General features: G+C 38.9%; 1 protein-coding gene across 2 annotated transcripts in view; it reads left to right on the top strand.

Annotated features, from left to right (window-relative positions):
* Positions 1–18125, top strand: part of ptpa (protein phosphatase 2 phosphatase activator) — a 25576-nt gene extending 7451 nt beyond the window's left edge. For both annotated transcript variants that reach the window (XM_086096764.1, XM_086096763.1), the window contains exons 8-10: positions 2393–2493; positions 10059–10166; positions 16948–18125. In XM_086096764.1, coding sequence (XP_085952890.1) covers positions 2393–2493; positions 10059–10166; positions 16948–17022 — 284 coding nt within the window. In that variant the 3' untranslated portion in view covers positions 17023–18125. The remainder of the gene's footprint in view (positions 1–2392; positions 2494–10058; positions 10167–16947) is intronic.

Raw genomic sequence — 18125 nt, 5'->3', positions numbered from 1 at the left:
AACAAGTGGTAGTTGGCTTTATTAGAACAGTTAATGTCTTCAACCAGGATTTTTGGAGCCGGACCAATAGGTACCGGTATTTGATCATCTTTCTCGTCAAGGCTTTTTTCCCCCTCCCTTGATCATTTATTCTGGTCAGCAGCTAGCTCTCAGTCAGGCATTGATACTCACTGTTGCTGGACACAAATAGAAGAGTAACTCATTAAAAAACTCTGCGTCATTTATAGAAATGAAATGAGGAATGTATTACTTAATGTAACCAAATATTCTGCCAATAGAACAAGAATATTTGACTTGGCAAGCTTTCATAAAATAACTTAAAAGTTAGCTTGAAAAAACAGTCTTAAAACTAGTGATTTTTTAAAATGCATAACCTACACATATTACATCATATAATTTTTTGGGCGGTCTGTGTCGTAACTAATAAAATCTAAATAAGGTTACAGTTCTCTGTTAGTATTTTTAAGTGAAAAAAATGATGCAAGTTAAATGCTCTTACAGAAAACTGCCTTGTAAGAAGGAATATGCTTGAAGTATAAGCACATTTTGCTTTGATAGGCTAACACCTAGCCTAGCTTCTTTTTTTTCTTTTTAGTATTTTTCAACGGCCTTGATCAGTGGTGTCCAAACTCTGTCCTCGAGGGCCGGAGTCCTGCAGGTTTTGGATGTTTCCCTGCTCCAACGCACCTGTTCCAATAAATAGGGTCGTTATCAGGCTTATGCAGAGCTTACTGATAAGTTTCAGGTGTGTTGGAGAAAGGAAACATCCAAAACCTGCAGGTTTCCCTCGAGGACTGAGTTTGGACACCACTGGCCTAGATCCTCTGTTGCACTACTAGTGCTTCTCACTGGTCAGCCGTGGTATTACAACAGATATCTGTCACTAAGGGACTTATTCTCCCGGTCACGCTTAAGACAATTTCGAAATGCGCCTATCCTACTACACACTTTTAATGTGCGACGATTTTCTTGACTATTCTTCCGACACACCCACCTGCGTAACAGGCGAAAACTGGTGCAGTCTCCAAAGAGGTGTAAACTTGACTTGCGTATGGATCCGGAAGTTATACTGATGTGTGCGGCTCATCTAACTTCGAAGGAGCATGTGTTTTTTGCATTCTGTATTTAATAAATACAATAAAAGTAATTTAATCGAAGTATTGTAATCATGACTGAATGCATATTTGGAGCTGTCGAATTCGTTGAAAAGTGAGTGAGTGGGCTGTTTAAGTGTTGCCGAGCAACGCCAGACACGCGAGCGCAGCACTTCTGTGTATTTCACAACCAACCGGCAAATGTCAAATTACAACAAATGGGAGAATATGCACAGCCCAAAAAGTGAGCAGCAATGTGCCTTTTCTGACTTAAGCATACGGGAGAATATGCCCCTAAAAGAACAGTAAGCACACTTAGGGCCTCTTCGTAAGGTTAAATCCCCGAACATTTATGCCACCTTTGCTTAACCTTTGTTGGATTGCGTCATTGTGTGAAGGAGAAATGAAAATGTTCATCGTTCCAAACATAGGAAAGGACAACGCACTTTCACACAAATTTGACTCCACTTTTTCTGTCATTATGCGACGGCAAGTGTTGGTGACGCAAGTCTCTCACTTTCACTTTATCTGCAAAATATTAATAAAATGAAGAAAATACAGATACTAGGATCTATTATGATTTTTTTTTGTGATTTTGGAATCACATTCACAAATAAATAGTAGAAAGGTGTTTATAATTGTATTTCTTTTTCTGTGGAACCACACCTTTCGTTTTGCTTTGAACGTATATTTCTTGGTTTCAATTACTATCTTATGTCAAAAAGTTGTATTACTATTTGTGTTTTTTTAACATTATTTTTAAAGTGTTGAGCATGAAACTTAAAAATCTTTGCGTAGTCTGTCAACTACGTTGGTGCCCTGTTGCTTTAAATATTGTTGCCGTAAAGAAATGTGGGTAAGTATATCCTTTCGTAAATGTTGGTCAGAAGTAACCTTGGCTAGCAACTTTTCCTAAACATTTTTAGAATTTGAATGCTCCTAGCCTCAAGTAGTTCAGAGTCATCTCGCTTGGATAGGAAAAATTCATGGAAGGACCAGAGTTTATTTTTAGTGTTGCAGCAAAGTATCTACTATAAATACTTGCATTGTACATTCTTTTGGTTTAATAACGTGTTACTATTGTCATCATTTGCTGCTGATTGGAAAGTTGTGACTGAATTGATATTGATTAACGCTGCAATGTAGCAAGTGTGGGTGGGTGAAGTAAGGATTGTAATTACTTCAATGTATTGTAGATCTCCAACCTAACCTCAGCAATGTGTTGAATTAGGGCAACGAGAAGACAAATAGTGACACCTGATGGCAAATATATAAAATTGCAACACTCTCTCCCATAGATCACCCAACCCTCGAACCTCGGCACTTTGTTGATGAGAGGGTGATCAACGAACATCAGCCTGACTACATGTTTCTGGACTGCATCAAGTTCATAAATGAGGTGGGGCAATAAAACTCTTGACATTTTCACAAGCATACATACATTTGACCAAAATAACACCTTAGTAGCTATCAATATTTACTACAATCTGTCAAATTGAGCATGCGCTTATTGTGATATATTTGAATCTAGCATTTATTCAGTAATGGTATTTAAGGGATACTTTTACACCTCATTGCAGAAACTCAACTCATGTCATGCTTGAAGTTCAGTTTTTTTTGTGTGTGCTAAATCAGTGGTCCTCATCCCTGGTCCTCGGGGACCGGTATCCAGCCTGTTTTCCATGTCTCCTACAGCCAACACAGGTGGGAATCGTTATCAGGCTTCTCCAGAGCTTGCTAATTAGCTGATGATATGAATCACCTGTGTTGGCTGCGGGAGACATGGAAAACAGGTTGGATACCGGTCCCCGAGGACCAGGGTTGAGGACCACTGTGCTAAATGATCTTCAATACTTCATTCATTTTTACAGTGCTCATGAAAACATAATTCAGACTTCAGAGTATGCCCACTTTACACCGCCATAATCATTATTACAAAATACGTATGTTTTAATGCAGGTGTGTTTTGTTATACAGTGTTAAAGGGACATTGATTGGACATAATTTCCAATGTCCAAATTTTGATTGCGGGGTGATTTGTGATGATTTCTTAATTAGCCGAATGATTTGTACCCTTATACTTTTTTCTCATTGTGATAATTCATTTAAAGTGTATGCAGTTCTAATTGACATACTTGTAGATAAGCTTTTGGTTATAGTGTCCATATGTAGACGTAAGACTGCTCGTACACACACACACACACACACACACACACACACTCAGACCCCAAAAAAAGGGAACATTTCAAAGACTAAAAACAAACAAAACAGTGTCATTTTAATCATTTTAATGCAGCATTTAGTTGCGGAAACAGGGTGACAAATGTGCATTGGACATTCCAGTAGTGCCTTGAAATGTAAAAATAAAATAAAAAAGATTTTAAATTAAGTATGCCCGCATTGTACAAATTTTCAGTAAAATCAAAGCTCAACTGATAAAACATATTAGTATGAAGATTGCAAATGCACAGCAATCTAATGACGCTGGCTACCGGTGCACGCCCAGCCTGCTCTGAGAACCAATCAGCTTAGCCCAGCAAATGCGTCAACGAAAGCGAGCCATGGGCCCTTTTTTTTCTCTCACAAGCACAGTTTGTAAGTAAAGGCCACTCTGTTTCAAATGGGGATCATAGCACGTGGAGGTCTCTATTAGTTAAGGTTATTGTATGGTTCAGTTATGCCATTTAACTTTGTATCTACATTGTTTTATTTGTATTCCATCACTGCTTCACTCCATTGACTTATTTAAACTTTTAGAATCACAATATATATCATCTGGATCATGTAGCTTTTGCAAATACATTGTATGGAATTAGCTACGAAGCATATCCAGGAAAAAGGAGACAGGGGTTTATTCAGGGGAAAGCAGATGGATTCTTTTGGTAATGTGCCAGTGCAGGAACTGTACGCTTTGTTTTTGTTTTTGGGAGGAAAAGGAGGGGAGGGAAGTAGAGGGGAGGGGTGTTGGGGGAGCATGCTACATCCTTTTCCTCCTTCCCACTCAGACACACTGCCTCCTTCCCTTATTCTCCTCCTTCCCGTTTGACCTGTTCCGCCCTCCTCACAGTTCTGAAAGGGGGCTGCTGTGTCAAAGTGGTCTCCATGTTACGCTTACTACCTTTCATAGATTAATCCATACATCACAGATGGACTTCCAGGACACAGTTTGAAATGTGCCTTTTATTTTACATTTGTCCAACTGTCCTGCTGTCAATGTTTGAGGTAGCTGTGTCAGGAACAAACAAAAAAATACATACCGGTATGTCCTTCAAACAAGTGACTGTCTAATTGACTAAGGTGTACTGCCTTGATTTGCTGATATTATTGATTCTGGGAGGGAAGTCCTTGACCCACCCACTGGGCCTAAACAAGCCAAACCCCTTTTCTCAATATGAGCTCAACTGAACCCAGCAAGTTAGCTCCACAACGGGAACACTTTATTCTACTCTAATATGTACCCTCTGGAAAACCGCCACAAGGGGACCACCAGCTTTAAAATAAAAAGTATTTAAAATTATTTTGTTTTTACCGTGGTTCCAGACAGTAATAGTTTTACCTATTTACAGGAGCTAGTACGGTCTTGTATTTAAGTCGAAAAAAGGCTGTCTGATGTTCTTTTCAGTGGGAAAGACACTTGAAAGATAGTTGGCCTCAATCTTACTTTTTTTTTGTGAATATTGTTGTGCATAATATTTGTAATATTGTGTTGTTCAGCAGACTTCTTGTGTTAATTAATTAAAAAGGCAAAACATATTAAAACTAGGTGAGTCAGGTGATTAAAATTTCTAATCGTAATTAATCGCATGACTTAACAATAGTTAATTAATAGTTAATTAATCACAAATTTCTGTTTTTAAATGTACAATAAAATGTAGAGTAACTCTTTTCAAGTTTTCATACTCTTGTTAGCTACCATAAGTGTGTGTGTGTGTGTGTGTGTGGGGGGGGGGGGTTAAACTAATAGAAATATGGCTGCATCTTTTCATCATTGATACAGTAATTTCATAATAATTCGTCAAATTGAGTTGAAATTCATTACAAATGATTATGTACTTAATTATGTATTCTGTACTGTACTGTAAAAAACTAGTGATATTGATTTATGTTGAGGTCATATTTCTGCCACTAGATGGCATAATTGCATTTGTAAGACGGTGACAGCTCAGTGCATTTTTCACTTCATATTAAGAGCTATCTAATCTTTAACATGTAACTTGTGAAATTCTGCACATTTTTAAAATTGTAAAATACCATTTACCCCAGTCTCCACAAATATATGCATTATTATTAAATGTATTACTGCTCAATTTTGACGTGCACGTGTCTGCTGAGTTGCGACTGGAATTCCCCCAGTATATGCTTTCCAAGTAAGGGCCGGTCATTAATTGCACGTTGTGCTGCTATTATAACATTGCTCTCATGAGTTAAAAAATTGTTTTCTGAAACTTTGGAGGCATATTTTCCTGAACATTGGTTTAACATCGGAGGCGTGTGAATTAAAGGGGCAAGCTGCAGTTAAATATGTTAAACTGAAGTATATGTTATTGTTTAAACTGTATGACTTGACAGTAGAATATTATTAAAATGATCTTTTGAAAAATCATCCCATTCTGGCCCAATCATATGCCTCTTTTTTTTTCTTTTTTTTTTTATTGCTATTTTTAAACTTCTCATGCCGAGATAAGAATAACCTAGTGGATACTGTTGTGACAGAAAGTGTGACCGAAGCCTGTCAATCATTGCTGTGCATGTTTAGCAAGAAAAAAATAAGTAATTGGACAGCACTGGAAACAAATCAAGGGTAAACATATGTAACACTTGTGTCCTATATGGACAGCTGCACCGCTGGGCTTGGAAAACACACTGCCAACCTCACTGTTCTCACATGGTCGTCAGGTAACGTCATCACATCTCTTAATTTGAGTTGATTGTGCATTCCCCAAATAACAGCATGAAACTGGTAACATGTAGTGTTTGCAACTTTACAACATAATTTGCCATGCTACAAACATAGCAGTCATAGCTGACGTCGGCTTGTATACAGTGCAGGTCGCTTGCACATTTGTGAGGGGCGTGACTAGGCTACTTTCAAATCTCGTTAGCAGCTTGAAAAGTTCAAATTCACCTTCATACTAAAATATGGCAGCCTGCATTTTAATGCCTGTACATTCACAGTACCGCATCTCCTCACGGCTGTCTACCTTGCTGCTCCCTGAATATATTTTGTAAAACATGTTTTTCTTTGTGATTGCAATTTTTGCTTTCTCAAATCAGAGTTGAAATGTTATTCATATTCATGCAAACATCAAATTATTCCCACCTTTCTTTTTCAACATTTTATGTAGTAAATCTTTTAACATTCCTCTATTGGTTCAGTGTTACCAATAAAACCCCACAAGTTCATTCATGAGCCATGGGAAATCAAGGCCTAAGAATCTTAAAATTATTTCTTTGTTTTATCTTATCAGGACATTGGTTTTATAATCATCTGTCGGCTGTACAAGTGATTGATTATTTAATTATTTTAGTCATTTAAAAGGCACTGAAAAGTTTTAATGTTAGGCTGATCGGCCAAAGGCTTTTGCACAGTACTGTATAAATAAACAGTATGATTAACATTTGGATGGTGGACAATGCATTTGTAGTCCTGCTTTTAAAAAAAACTAACTTGGTTTAGGGGCTAGAACAGATTAATTGCATTCCATTCATGTCAATGAGAAACATTACCTTGATTTATGAACTTTTGAGGTCATAAATGAACTCAGGGAACCAGCTAAGTTCGTAACTTGAGGCTGCACAGTAATAATTAATATTACTTCAGGTTAAAAATATAATTTGAATGTCCAGTACTAAAATCACTGTCCAAGAACTTAACTCTACCTCAACTAGTTTTTGTTTTTTGTTGTTTTTGTGTTAAATCCCTGTCTTTGTATGTGGAAGAGGGAGAAATTGCCTCACTTTTTGTTTGGTTCACACACATTTTGTTCACTGTTAGCATGTCTACTGAACTATATTCCTGTTTTGTTTCACATGTGGGTACTTCAACACAAGGCAAATTCAGTTTTTAATTCACACACAAGGATGCAGTGTATGTGTGTGCGTGCATGCATCAGCCTAAACATGAGTCACTTCCTTCCCCACATGCTGCTGTGAATCACTCCTTCCTCCAGGGAATATGGGCTGTCTCCACCCCCCTTTCCTCCCTCTTCCATGCCCCTCCCCCCTTGTGTTCTCATGCGAGGCCATGGAAAGTCTCGAGAGCGGTGGGGGTGGAATGGAAAAAGGAGGGGGTTGTTAGATGGATGCCCCAGGGTCTGGGTTTGGGTTCCTTTGCTCTTGGGAAAAGATATTTGGAAAATAGCATATAACTTCATTCATAAATTCACTTTTTTTCATGTTTATTGAGATTTGAATTCTTGCTGAAATTATCTTTCTCTTTTACGTGCCTAAATGCTCCTGGTTCTCACCCTCACAGCATATTTTTAAAAGTCCCAGTTTAGTTGGACAATTAACAAGTTCTCATCATGTATTTGTGATGTAGTGAGGAATAAGCGGTTTGGAAAATGGATGGATAGTTGAGGGCCTTAGACTGAAGTATATATATGTAACCAGCTTGTCTGTACATGTCCGTGCTTGAAAGTCAAGTTCCTTTATTGGTAGCTGTGTTGGAGCTGAGCCTGCAATTCGGCTTACCAGAATATCTGCGCAAACATATCGAAGTGTACTACTTGTACTTTGTTGTGTGTCAATTGTAAAACAAAAATAATTCATTACTTAAAATTGTATATTCTGTACATCATTTCAGACCGTCATAACTGAGGAAAGTACAAAGACCTGATTTTTATTTTCAAGTCGTACATATGAGTTTACATACATAGATATGAGTGCAGTTTACAACTAATCCATGTTTCTTATTCATTACTAATTGTTAAACAGTTAAATTGTCAGTTACGTTTCCATTAACTCATTCACTCCCAGCCATTTTCACTGAAGCAACCCACTTCACTCCCGGCTGTTTTACTGGATTTTGACTGATTTTGCAAGGCCCACAGAATATTGTGTTCTATTGCTACCAAAAAAAAGATAGCACAATGACGCAAGTTGACGCCGTTTCCGCTTCTCATTTTCTACCGTCAATAAGAGATATTTTCATATCACTCACCACCGTACTAGTAAAGTAGTCAGTTTCCTCCAAAAGTGTATTGTTGCACTAGGTCAAACTTCTGCCATTTTTGTTGATCTCTGCCTGTACTCTTGTGGATAGTGCATGGGACAGTCGCGCATGCAAGTACTTTATGTACTCAAAAGACCAAGATTGCTTGCGAACACAGCATGCGCAGAACATGAAACCAATGCCTCGTTCAATCGAGTTATTTCGACCGCGTTGATATCAACAGGTTTTCGGGTTAAAAAAAAAGGGTCTTTCTCTGGTTTTTGAAAACCTGAATAACAGCATATTTGGGTTTTTGAGCGTGTTTTCATGGCCTTTCAAAACCCAGCCTTGTGAATTTGGACACAAGCACTGTCTTTCTGTGAACCCCAATATTAACACACAACTAGTTTTCTCACATACTGGATTCAAACTAGTAATAGTTCAGGGAGCAAAATTCAAATCTTTTTTTTTTCCTTTTTTTCACAACTATTTACCCGTTAGCTGCTAAATAGGTAAAGGGAGGGGCACCTCTGAAATCATATACCCTCAAATTGAAATTAATTCAAATGTGTCTGAAAACATTTATTCAATATCTGCCTATGTACCCTACGTCGTAAATGGACAGAGCAGATAGATATACACCGTCAATGTGAGCCAGATTTCATCAAAATATGCTAATCGGTGCTGCCTAAACAATACAAATAAGCAACTGTTGCCAAGCCAAACTACAAAAAAAGCGTCATACATATAAATATGTACATTTTCTGCAATTGGCCACCTTTTAGACGTTTTAAATGCCTAGTACAATTAAAGGCATATTTGTCAGTCATATGAAGAAGATGGCAAATTGGTGTCTAATTGGTACTAAAAAGGCAGTAGTTGATTGAAATTCCTTCAGTTCTTTAAATCTCATCTTTTCATTCAGTTAAGGAGGTGACGTCTAGTTTTACTATTACTAGTGTGCCACATTTTCTCCACCTAATGACTGTCTTCATAGTGTTCCATGGTGTATGTAATTCCTTGGAAATAATTTTGTACCAGTCTACTGAGTGATATCTTTGAACAATGAGATGCCTCTCTGATCATGTGGAAACTGTCCTCTCCTGTAAATCAATCTTTGGTGGACATTTTAAGCTCAACCAATCAGAGGGATAAACATATCTGAACCTATCAGAGGACAGGAAAATGCCGACATCAGTCAGAGTATTGACTAGGGTGCTGTGGTGAATCTAAAATATGAGAAAAGAGAAACAGCAATTTCAACTGTGTGTGTGATTGACGCTAACACTTGGGATTCTAAAGGCCTTAGGCAACTAATATTTGCATGGCAACACATTGAAGCTGAAATGTGATTGGGAAAAAAACACCAAAAAACACCAAAAAAAACTACAAATGGCTAGAAGCTGCGCAGCCAAGACGCATGTCGTGAAATGAAGACAATAATTCTGATCGTGTATAAGCCAGCAGAGAAGTTCTTGAAGGTCTTGACAGCACGGCACTGGTCACATTAATAGTGGAAAAACTTTTGAAATTATTTTATTATAGCGTTATTTCATATCACTAACAACTAGCATATGAAACAGGGGTGTGTGGCCTTTTTTTTATAGCCACTAAATGTGTTTTGTATTATGACTTGAAGGAGTGGTAGTTTAGTGGTACACATTTTGCTGCCTGTTATGAGGCCAGTGCAGTTTTGTATCCCGGCAAATTTCTCCTCACGGATGGGAGATGACTTCTCTATAATGCAGTGTAGCAGAGCCATACCTGCAGTGTTTTATATTTTGTCTTCCATCTTTTATTGAATTTTCTAGATGAAGACAGGTCCTTTTGCTGAACACTCCAACCAGCTGTGGAACATCAGTGCTGTTCCTTCCTGGTCCAAAGTCAACCAGGGTCTGATTAGAATGTACAAAGCTGAGGTGAGTTTACTCATTTTACTCTCTAATTCTCCCTTATATCAAGGATCTTAAAGATAAATTGCCCTTTGAATTAAATGACTCCATCATGCTTCATTGAAATGTTATCTAAGTTTTGTCGTACAATTTACTCATCCCAGTCACACCGATGAGAACAGAATAGACCTGTCCCCCTTGGTGGAAACATGGCCTAGGGCTAACCCATGCTTTGTTGAACAGGGTACAGCACCAATAGTTAGGCACATTTTTGGCTTTTCTTTGGTCAACATGGACAATTCTCATTTCCATACATACAGAACATGAAATAAATACTGTTGATACCATGTAGGATGTCACACTTAGAATCGTGTTTTGTTATGTTCCAAAATTTAACATAGTGAACTGAATTGTATAGTTTGGTGGAAACATAGACAAGGGCGAGATCAGAATTTTTACTGGAATAAGTTTCCTTGAGATTACCTCAAAGGAAGGTTTTGAATTATCCGCACGCACATCGTAGATGTGCGTCTCTCAACGAGCAGTTCTGCTAACTTCCAGGTCACTTTTCTTAGCATGTCGAATTTTCCAGTCCAGAGTGTGCTCACATTCTGTTAACTTTGACTTGCTGTTCCTGGTGGCTGTCTCCTCCCTGCTGCACTCTGCTCTCCTGTCTGCTTCCCCCTCCTTCCTGGTTTCACCCACAGCATACATGCCTTGCTCTCTTAAAGGAGCCACCCTTTTCCTTCAACACTTTTTGCCTCATGTGGATACTGAATAATGTGTTTGTAGTTGGTTTACATTTGCACAGTTTAAATACTTTTTATTACCATAATATTCCGAATGTACTGTCCCAGGTTGTTGCAATGGTGTTTGCCATTGAGGATTTAGCTAGACCAGGGGTCTTCAAGCCCGGTCCTCAAGAGCTCCTATCCAGCTTGTTTTCCATTTCTCTCTTCTCCAACACACCTGAATCAAGTAATCCGGATTATGATCAGGCCTCGCAAAGCTTGCTGTTGAGCTGATTATTTGATTCAGGTGTGTTGGAGGAGGAAAACATGGAAAACAGGCTAGATAGGGGCTCTCAAGAACTGGACTTGGAGACCTCTGAGCTCGACACAGTCCATTGATTGGTCAACATTGTCAATTCAGTAATGTAATGGGGAAAAAACAAAAATCCCTATGGGGGAAAAAAACTTAATTCAACTCCATTCATTTCATTAACGTGCTCCAATGATGTAACCTTATTGGATAATTAACGGAGCTATGTATTTTTTTGGGGGGGTGGTAATAATTTTAAATATCGCAAAATTGAAACTGTAGGTATGTGATGACGTTATCCGTAACCTTATATGTCATCGTACATACATGAGTTGTTCGCTACAGCATGACAACTAAGTTGGAGAGCGTTGGCAGCCAGTTCTGCCGCGTCTTCTTCCTTAAAAGAGGATTTAGTGCCTAAAATGAGAGCTACCTTTGTCGTGTGGAGGTTGTTTGGTTACAAGAGGTCAGGATATGATGCAAAATACAATTGTTTACAAATTATGCAGGAATACTGTTACCTTTAAAGTTAAGGAGAAACATACTAGAGCTTTATCACACAGCCAAATTTGTGCAGGCTAAAGACACCTGAGGAGGACATGAAAACAGCTTGTTTTGTTCGGCATAAACGTGAACAACCGAGCATTGCTGAAGCACTCGTTATTAGACACACTCCTTATGACAAAAAAAGCAGACCCTGGTTAGATAATACTAAAGTGGTCACATATTGTTTGGCCCGGATAAACAATGCGCGATGGTTGTTTTCCCGTGACCGGCAACTCGCCTCCTAATTGATGTGACTTTGTGATGCTAACCGCTAAGCTAAGTGCTCTCGAGGCGTGTCCATCATATCTCGCTCCTCTGATTGACCAATCAGAGACATTCACGGCAAACGCTGGCAGGAGAGTTGTCATCATGGCAAAATAACCACTGCCTAAACAATCCCAGGGAAAAACATTTTTCAACAACACATTTGCCTGCGATGTGCAAAGCATGACAACACAAACTGGCTGATAGCATATCATCGGTGTTTTTTTTGCCTCTACATCACGAAGATCAATCACACAGGAGAAAATATTGGACGTTCTTGACTCGTGCAATTTGCAAGCGCACAAACAGGTATGGGGGCCACTAACTTCTCAAGGCTTGTGTTTTCTTTGTATTTATTCATATCGTCAAAAATATCACAGCAAATGTCCTTGAAGTATCTTGATATAATTTTTAAGCCATATCGCCCACCCCTATTTTTCTTAACTTTGCATCCCCGGTTCTCCGTCCTGTGGGTAAATATTGATAGGGTTCGGTAGGGTTAAAGTTGACCAGGATTTTGAGGGCTTGTAACAGGCAGGATACTGACTGCTACAAGCAGTGTGAAGTTTAGCACCCAAGACTCGCTTCCAATACCCCTTTGTGTCACTGACGTTTCCACGCATCGAATTATTTTAATCAGGCAAGCCGCAACTGCTATGTGAACAGGCGAATAAATCCCGGCTCTACTTTGATGCGCTAGGCCCTTGATGCGCTAATTAACTGGGCATTTGGTGTGAAAGTGGCTACTTTTAATTGAGATTTATTGTCAGTGGTAGATATGTATTTGTCTGCATTATCTCAATGTTTACCTATTTTTAGTCAGCAAATTAAAAAAAAAAACATTTGGCTTCTGGTTTTGGATTTATTTTTATTTTGGAGTGACGTTTTCTGCCTAAAACAGAAAGAATGGTCGTGTAAATTGTCATTGTACTGTAGTTGGGGATATTGCATCGTCTTATGTTGTTTCATGAGAAGTATTTGTAGTCCTTCTTTCTTGTTGAAAATTCCATTTAGGTCTCAGTAAATTTCATTTAGTCTCATTTTGAAGTATTTTCTCATAAATATATATATATATTTTTTTTAATGGCATTAAAGAAACTCAAGCCCTTAACCATCTGCAAGCAAGAGAAGAGGCAGGAAAGGGTTAAGAGAGGAACGGAGAGAATGGAATTGTGTGCATGTGTGCGTGTGTGTGGGCGGTAGGGGGAGGGGTATGGGGGGGATGTCTAAGCCTTCTCCCGCCTGCATGCCCACATCCTGTGTTTTCCAGAGCAGCCTGCGAGTCTTCCCAAAGAGCTGAGGGGCCAAGCTGTCTGCCTCCCCTCCCCCTTCTCCACTGCCATTCCCTTCATTAAATCCACCCCTCCCTCTTTCCCGACCTTCCTCCAAGCCTGGAGCAACCATCAGCAGACTCGCATTCCTCACTCCCTTTGCTGGCCCCACACAAGGTTTCGGGCTGAGTTCTACTCGGCCTGGGGAAAGCAGGATCCAGCGCTTATTCGGTCTGATAGGGGCTAATTTTTCCAAAGGCATGAAATGACACATTTGGATGGAGATAGTTTGAAGCTTTGGATTCATTTGTGAGCTCTAATGTCTTCATCTCAAAGGCCCACTCCACAGCTTGAGAAATTGTACCTCTTTTCCCCATTTGACTGTATCTTTATGAAACTTCAAGTGGATCCAGCATACACGAACAAAAAAAACGTCCAAAAATAGTTTAACCGTTATCACAGTAAAACGTTCATGTTTGTTGTCTTGAAAATTGAGCCGAGAACGTTTTATATATAGATATATATTTATATAGATATAACATTTACTAATAATTTTTTTATAATATTATTTTTTCTCATAAAGCAAAAAAAATAATCTTGTGTGGTCCAAAGATATTGCAAAAGGGACATCAATAATTTTGTTTTATATTACTCATCGATCACTCTGATTGCCGTATATCGCCGCCGATGGTAGGGAGGTTCTCACACATGCGCAGAAGGTACTTATAAATTGCCGTCGTTGTCTGTTGCGGTGTGTACTTCTGTTAGTTTTGTGGTGTGACTTGCCGACGTCACAGGCGGTTGGCATTGGACACATTTGGCTGATGTCGGCTTTGTGTATCGAGGCCTTTACCAAGCATTAAGTTGATTTCAGGAAAAAAAAAAGGCAACATATCTAATGCGTCCATCGCTTGGTGTAGGCATGTCTATCAAGCTGATTGATGACGTGGCTTAGAGGCGATGCACATAAGAGAACTACGATTGTCGGTGTTCGTTGATTGAAGTGGAGTTAAGCGTGCTAGTTTTACTCGTGTAGTCTTTCACTGTGTGAAATTGGATCATTGGCCAGTTAAGAGCTTTATTTGCCACTACTCTAAGTGGAATTTATTATTTGATTTTGTAGATTGTATTTTTTTTCTTTCCTGAAATGCACATTTTTCATAATGCATTGCCGAGATATGGGACCAGAGTTCAAAATTAATCAACTAGGGCTCGAACTTGGGTGTAAACAAATGAGATTGTATTGTCCCTAGTACCTTTTACATGTGATGAGAGAATAAGAACTTGCATTCAGAAAAAAACAATGAAGAGTATGAATGCCTTGCCAATAGTTGGCAATATCACATTGTAAGGAAACACCAATTGCTTGTTCTCCAAGGGCTTATCTAAAAGTAAGTAAAATGTATTTTCCGCTGGCCACAGTAGTGGTGCCATAAATACACACTGCTGCTGGTGTGTGGAGTGTTATCAAATTCAAGCCCATCTTACACAATACGGTACAAATTGTGCTGTGTTGATCCCATGTATACTCAACTATTTTTAGGAGTGCAAACTTTTAAAAACGTCTCAATTTTTTAATCGCATTTGCGAACTTTGAAAGCTACAAACCTGAGAGCTCTAAATCAGAGGATATGTGCAAAACATCACATTCATTCATGAAGGTTGGAGCACAGTGCTGTTGTGTGTGCGTGCATGTCAAATGCGAAAAATAAAATAAAAATTAATAAATAAGCTTGATAACGCTTCTCCACCAAGTATACGTTTACTGTTACCAGTGGAGACACTCAAATTCTCTCTAAGCTGAGAGGGAGTGGACTATTAAAAATACACTTATGGATAAGACTTGGAGGATAAGCACTTTCTGTGTACTGTACTGTATTACTGTACTTCCTTCAGACGCGGTATGCAAATGAACCAGGCCGTTTATGCCACTATAGGAAAATGGAGAGTGTTTTGATATCTGTAAACATCTGTACAAAGGCCTTTTCAAACACACAAAGAAACACAACTGTTTTGATCATACAAGGTCATTTAGTGGAAGTAAAAACTCTTGATTTAGTTTTGGTGTTCCCCCATTTTCAGTCTCTAAAATGTCTTATAATAATAATTATGCATCGGATTTATATAGCGCCTTCTAGACACTCAAAGACACTTTACAATGGAATGTACACATTATTCATGCACTCACACATTCACACTCTGGTGGTGGTAAGCTACTTAAGTAGCCACAGCTGCCTCGGGGCCAGTGGTTGCCAGTGTGCGCCTACGGCCCCTCCAACCACCACCAAACATTCTCACCATTCATACACCAGTGTGAGTAGCACTGGAGGCAATGTGTGTGAAGTGCCTTGCCCAAGGACACAACGACACATGACTTGGGGAGAGCGGGGATCAAACAGCTGACCTTCTGTTTACTGAACGACCGTCTCTACACCGTGAGCCACGGCTGCCACAATTGTTATCCTTAAAAGGACAGGGCAGGGCTGGACTGGCCATCTGGCATTCACTGTAGCGCAGTTGCCCGGTGGGCCGGCATCCTTTGGGGATAATACGGTGCTATTTGATTATTATTTTCCTCCATTTTACCCCCAAAAGAATAACCTACAATTTAGAGGGAGCAGCCATTAATGCATTGAGAGTTCTGTGGGCTAGTCTAAGTCAAAATGCCAGGGCCCATTTATTTTCTTTTTTTTGCGCCAAACCAGCCCTGCTTGTAAACAAATAGCTAAATCATTCTGTGTTTTTATTAGAAAATGTAGGTAATAAACAGGGCACAACCGACAGTAGAATACTACAGTGGAATTAGTGATTCCAGACCTCTAGTATGCTTGAAACCAATTAAGAAGTCAACTGATTTGTAAATTGTTCCCTTTTAAGGATAACAATTAACTTCAAAATGATCAAACTCTTGCATTCTGGTTTACTGTTGGAAATTGTTTGTTTGGGAAATGGATTTTGGACAGGTTTTATGTTTCACTGAGCACAGAGAACTTAAAAGATTGCATCTAAAACCAAAACTATTGTCACCTCTTCTCGCACACTGAACCAAGCAAATGCCACAAGATCTGTTTGTAGACGTGCTGCTCAATCATATTTTCCAAAGTCAAGTTTGTAGTGTGGGTTTGAAATATATACATATATCAAAATACGTCAAGTGGAGATACAGGACTTTCAATACACCGTGGCAGAAAGTTACATTTTGAATGCCGGATCAGTCATATTGCCCACAAAGTGTTGAATATTACTCACCATGTATATGAGCTCACAATGAGTTTTGCACATACAGTGACTCAATAGTTGTTTGTTCCTATAGAGCATGGACTCTTATACGCAGTCCAAACAGTACAAGTTAAGCGGTAGCCACTTGCATTGTGTCACCTGGAACTACACCAAACAAACAAAATGAAAAGGTTTTTTTTGGCTTTTTCCCTGTTTGGTCGCCAGGGCAACTCGTTCACATGATTTGATTGTCACCGTTTTTACACCGGATGCCCTCTCTGACACAGCCCACCCATTTTTATATGGACGAGGGATAAAAGTGTTATTGTTTGGAATAAAAGCTGAACCAATAGCATAATTTTAACAGTTTGGAAAATTTAGCTGACACACTGTATAAAATTACCATAAAGTATACTTTTTTTTTCTGGTAAAGTCTCAATTTGCAACCGTTTTTTTTTTTTTTTTAGTGTTTGGAGAAGTTCCCTGTGATCCAGCACTTCAAATTTGGTAGCCTGCTGTCGATCCAGCCATCAAAGCCTTGACACTTCTGGATCAAACCAAGCAACATGATGGAACGACCACAATCCCAGCACATCAGATCAACCATTTTCCCAATGTCAAACATCTTGTCGTGGATTTACAGAACTGCAGATCTGGACACAAACGGCATTCTCCCAAATGTGGTCATGATGGCTTGTTGGACCTCACATTGAAATGCAACTTGAGTGTTTGGAGCACATCTTGACAGCTCCAACTTTCACATGCATCAGCATCTACACACGCTATAACTTCTTTCTGAAATTAAAACGTTACTTGTTCGTTCTCGTCGTGTTCCAGGCTTTCCAAATTGTAAGAAAAAGGGCGTGTGGGCCTTCACTGGTGTACTCCCAACCACATCCAGATGTCTGAGTCAACAGCAATGGATTTTGCTTGCGTTCATGCAAGCGCTGCCATTTTGTGCTGTGAGCACCCAAGTTGTGTATTAGGTGTGAATACGTTGAAACTGTCCATCTGTTGTGGATTTGTTATTTTCTGATCATATTTCTATTCTTGTTATTGTATTTATATCCTGGATAAACTTTGGATCAAACTCTGTTTTAGAGGGGATGTTTTTTAAATGAATGCTTGAGTTGCCTCCAGATTTGCTTACTATGGAGCAGGTAATGACAGAGAAAAGGTAGTCATTAGTTTGCATATGTAATATAAACATTTTTGTTATTTTTATTATATTGCTTTCAAAGCCAAATGTTAATATCTTTCCCATTGTATGTTTTTTCCCCTTTATTTTCCCATTCATCTTAACATTTAAGGCACAATAAGTACAAATAAATAAGGTATAAATAAGGAGGCACAATCATTTTTGGTTTGTCAGATTATTTGAATAGGGTAAAGATTAGTCCATAAAACCTGGGCTGAGGAAACTGGTCTGTCACTAATGTTGTCATCTCACTTTAAAGTCTGTGTTTTCCCCCGGATTACTTATGCCTGATCAAGTTATGTTGCTCATATTCCAAAGTTTTTCAATCACTCCATCTTGTCTGTTTAAAATTTTAAAGAGCGAACATATGCAAGACCATGTGTTTGTTTCTTGTGCTTATTTTTGCATTAACTTGTCCTGACCTAATAAACCTTTGTGTGCACCTTC

This window comes from Leptonotus elevatus, chromosome 15, assembly GCF_054856555.1.
Source record: "Leptonotus elevatus isolate MCC_2025b chromosome 15, RoL_Lele_1.0, whole genome shotgun sequence".
NCBI classification, from domain to species: domain Eukaryota; kingdom Metazoa; phylum Chordata; class Actinopteri; order Syngnathiformes; family Syngnathidae; genus Leptonotus; species Leptonotus elevatus.
Note: the sequence above shows the minus strand (reverse complement) of the source record. Positions and strands in the feature narration are given on the sequence as shown.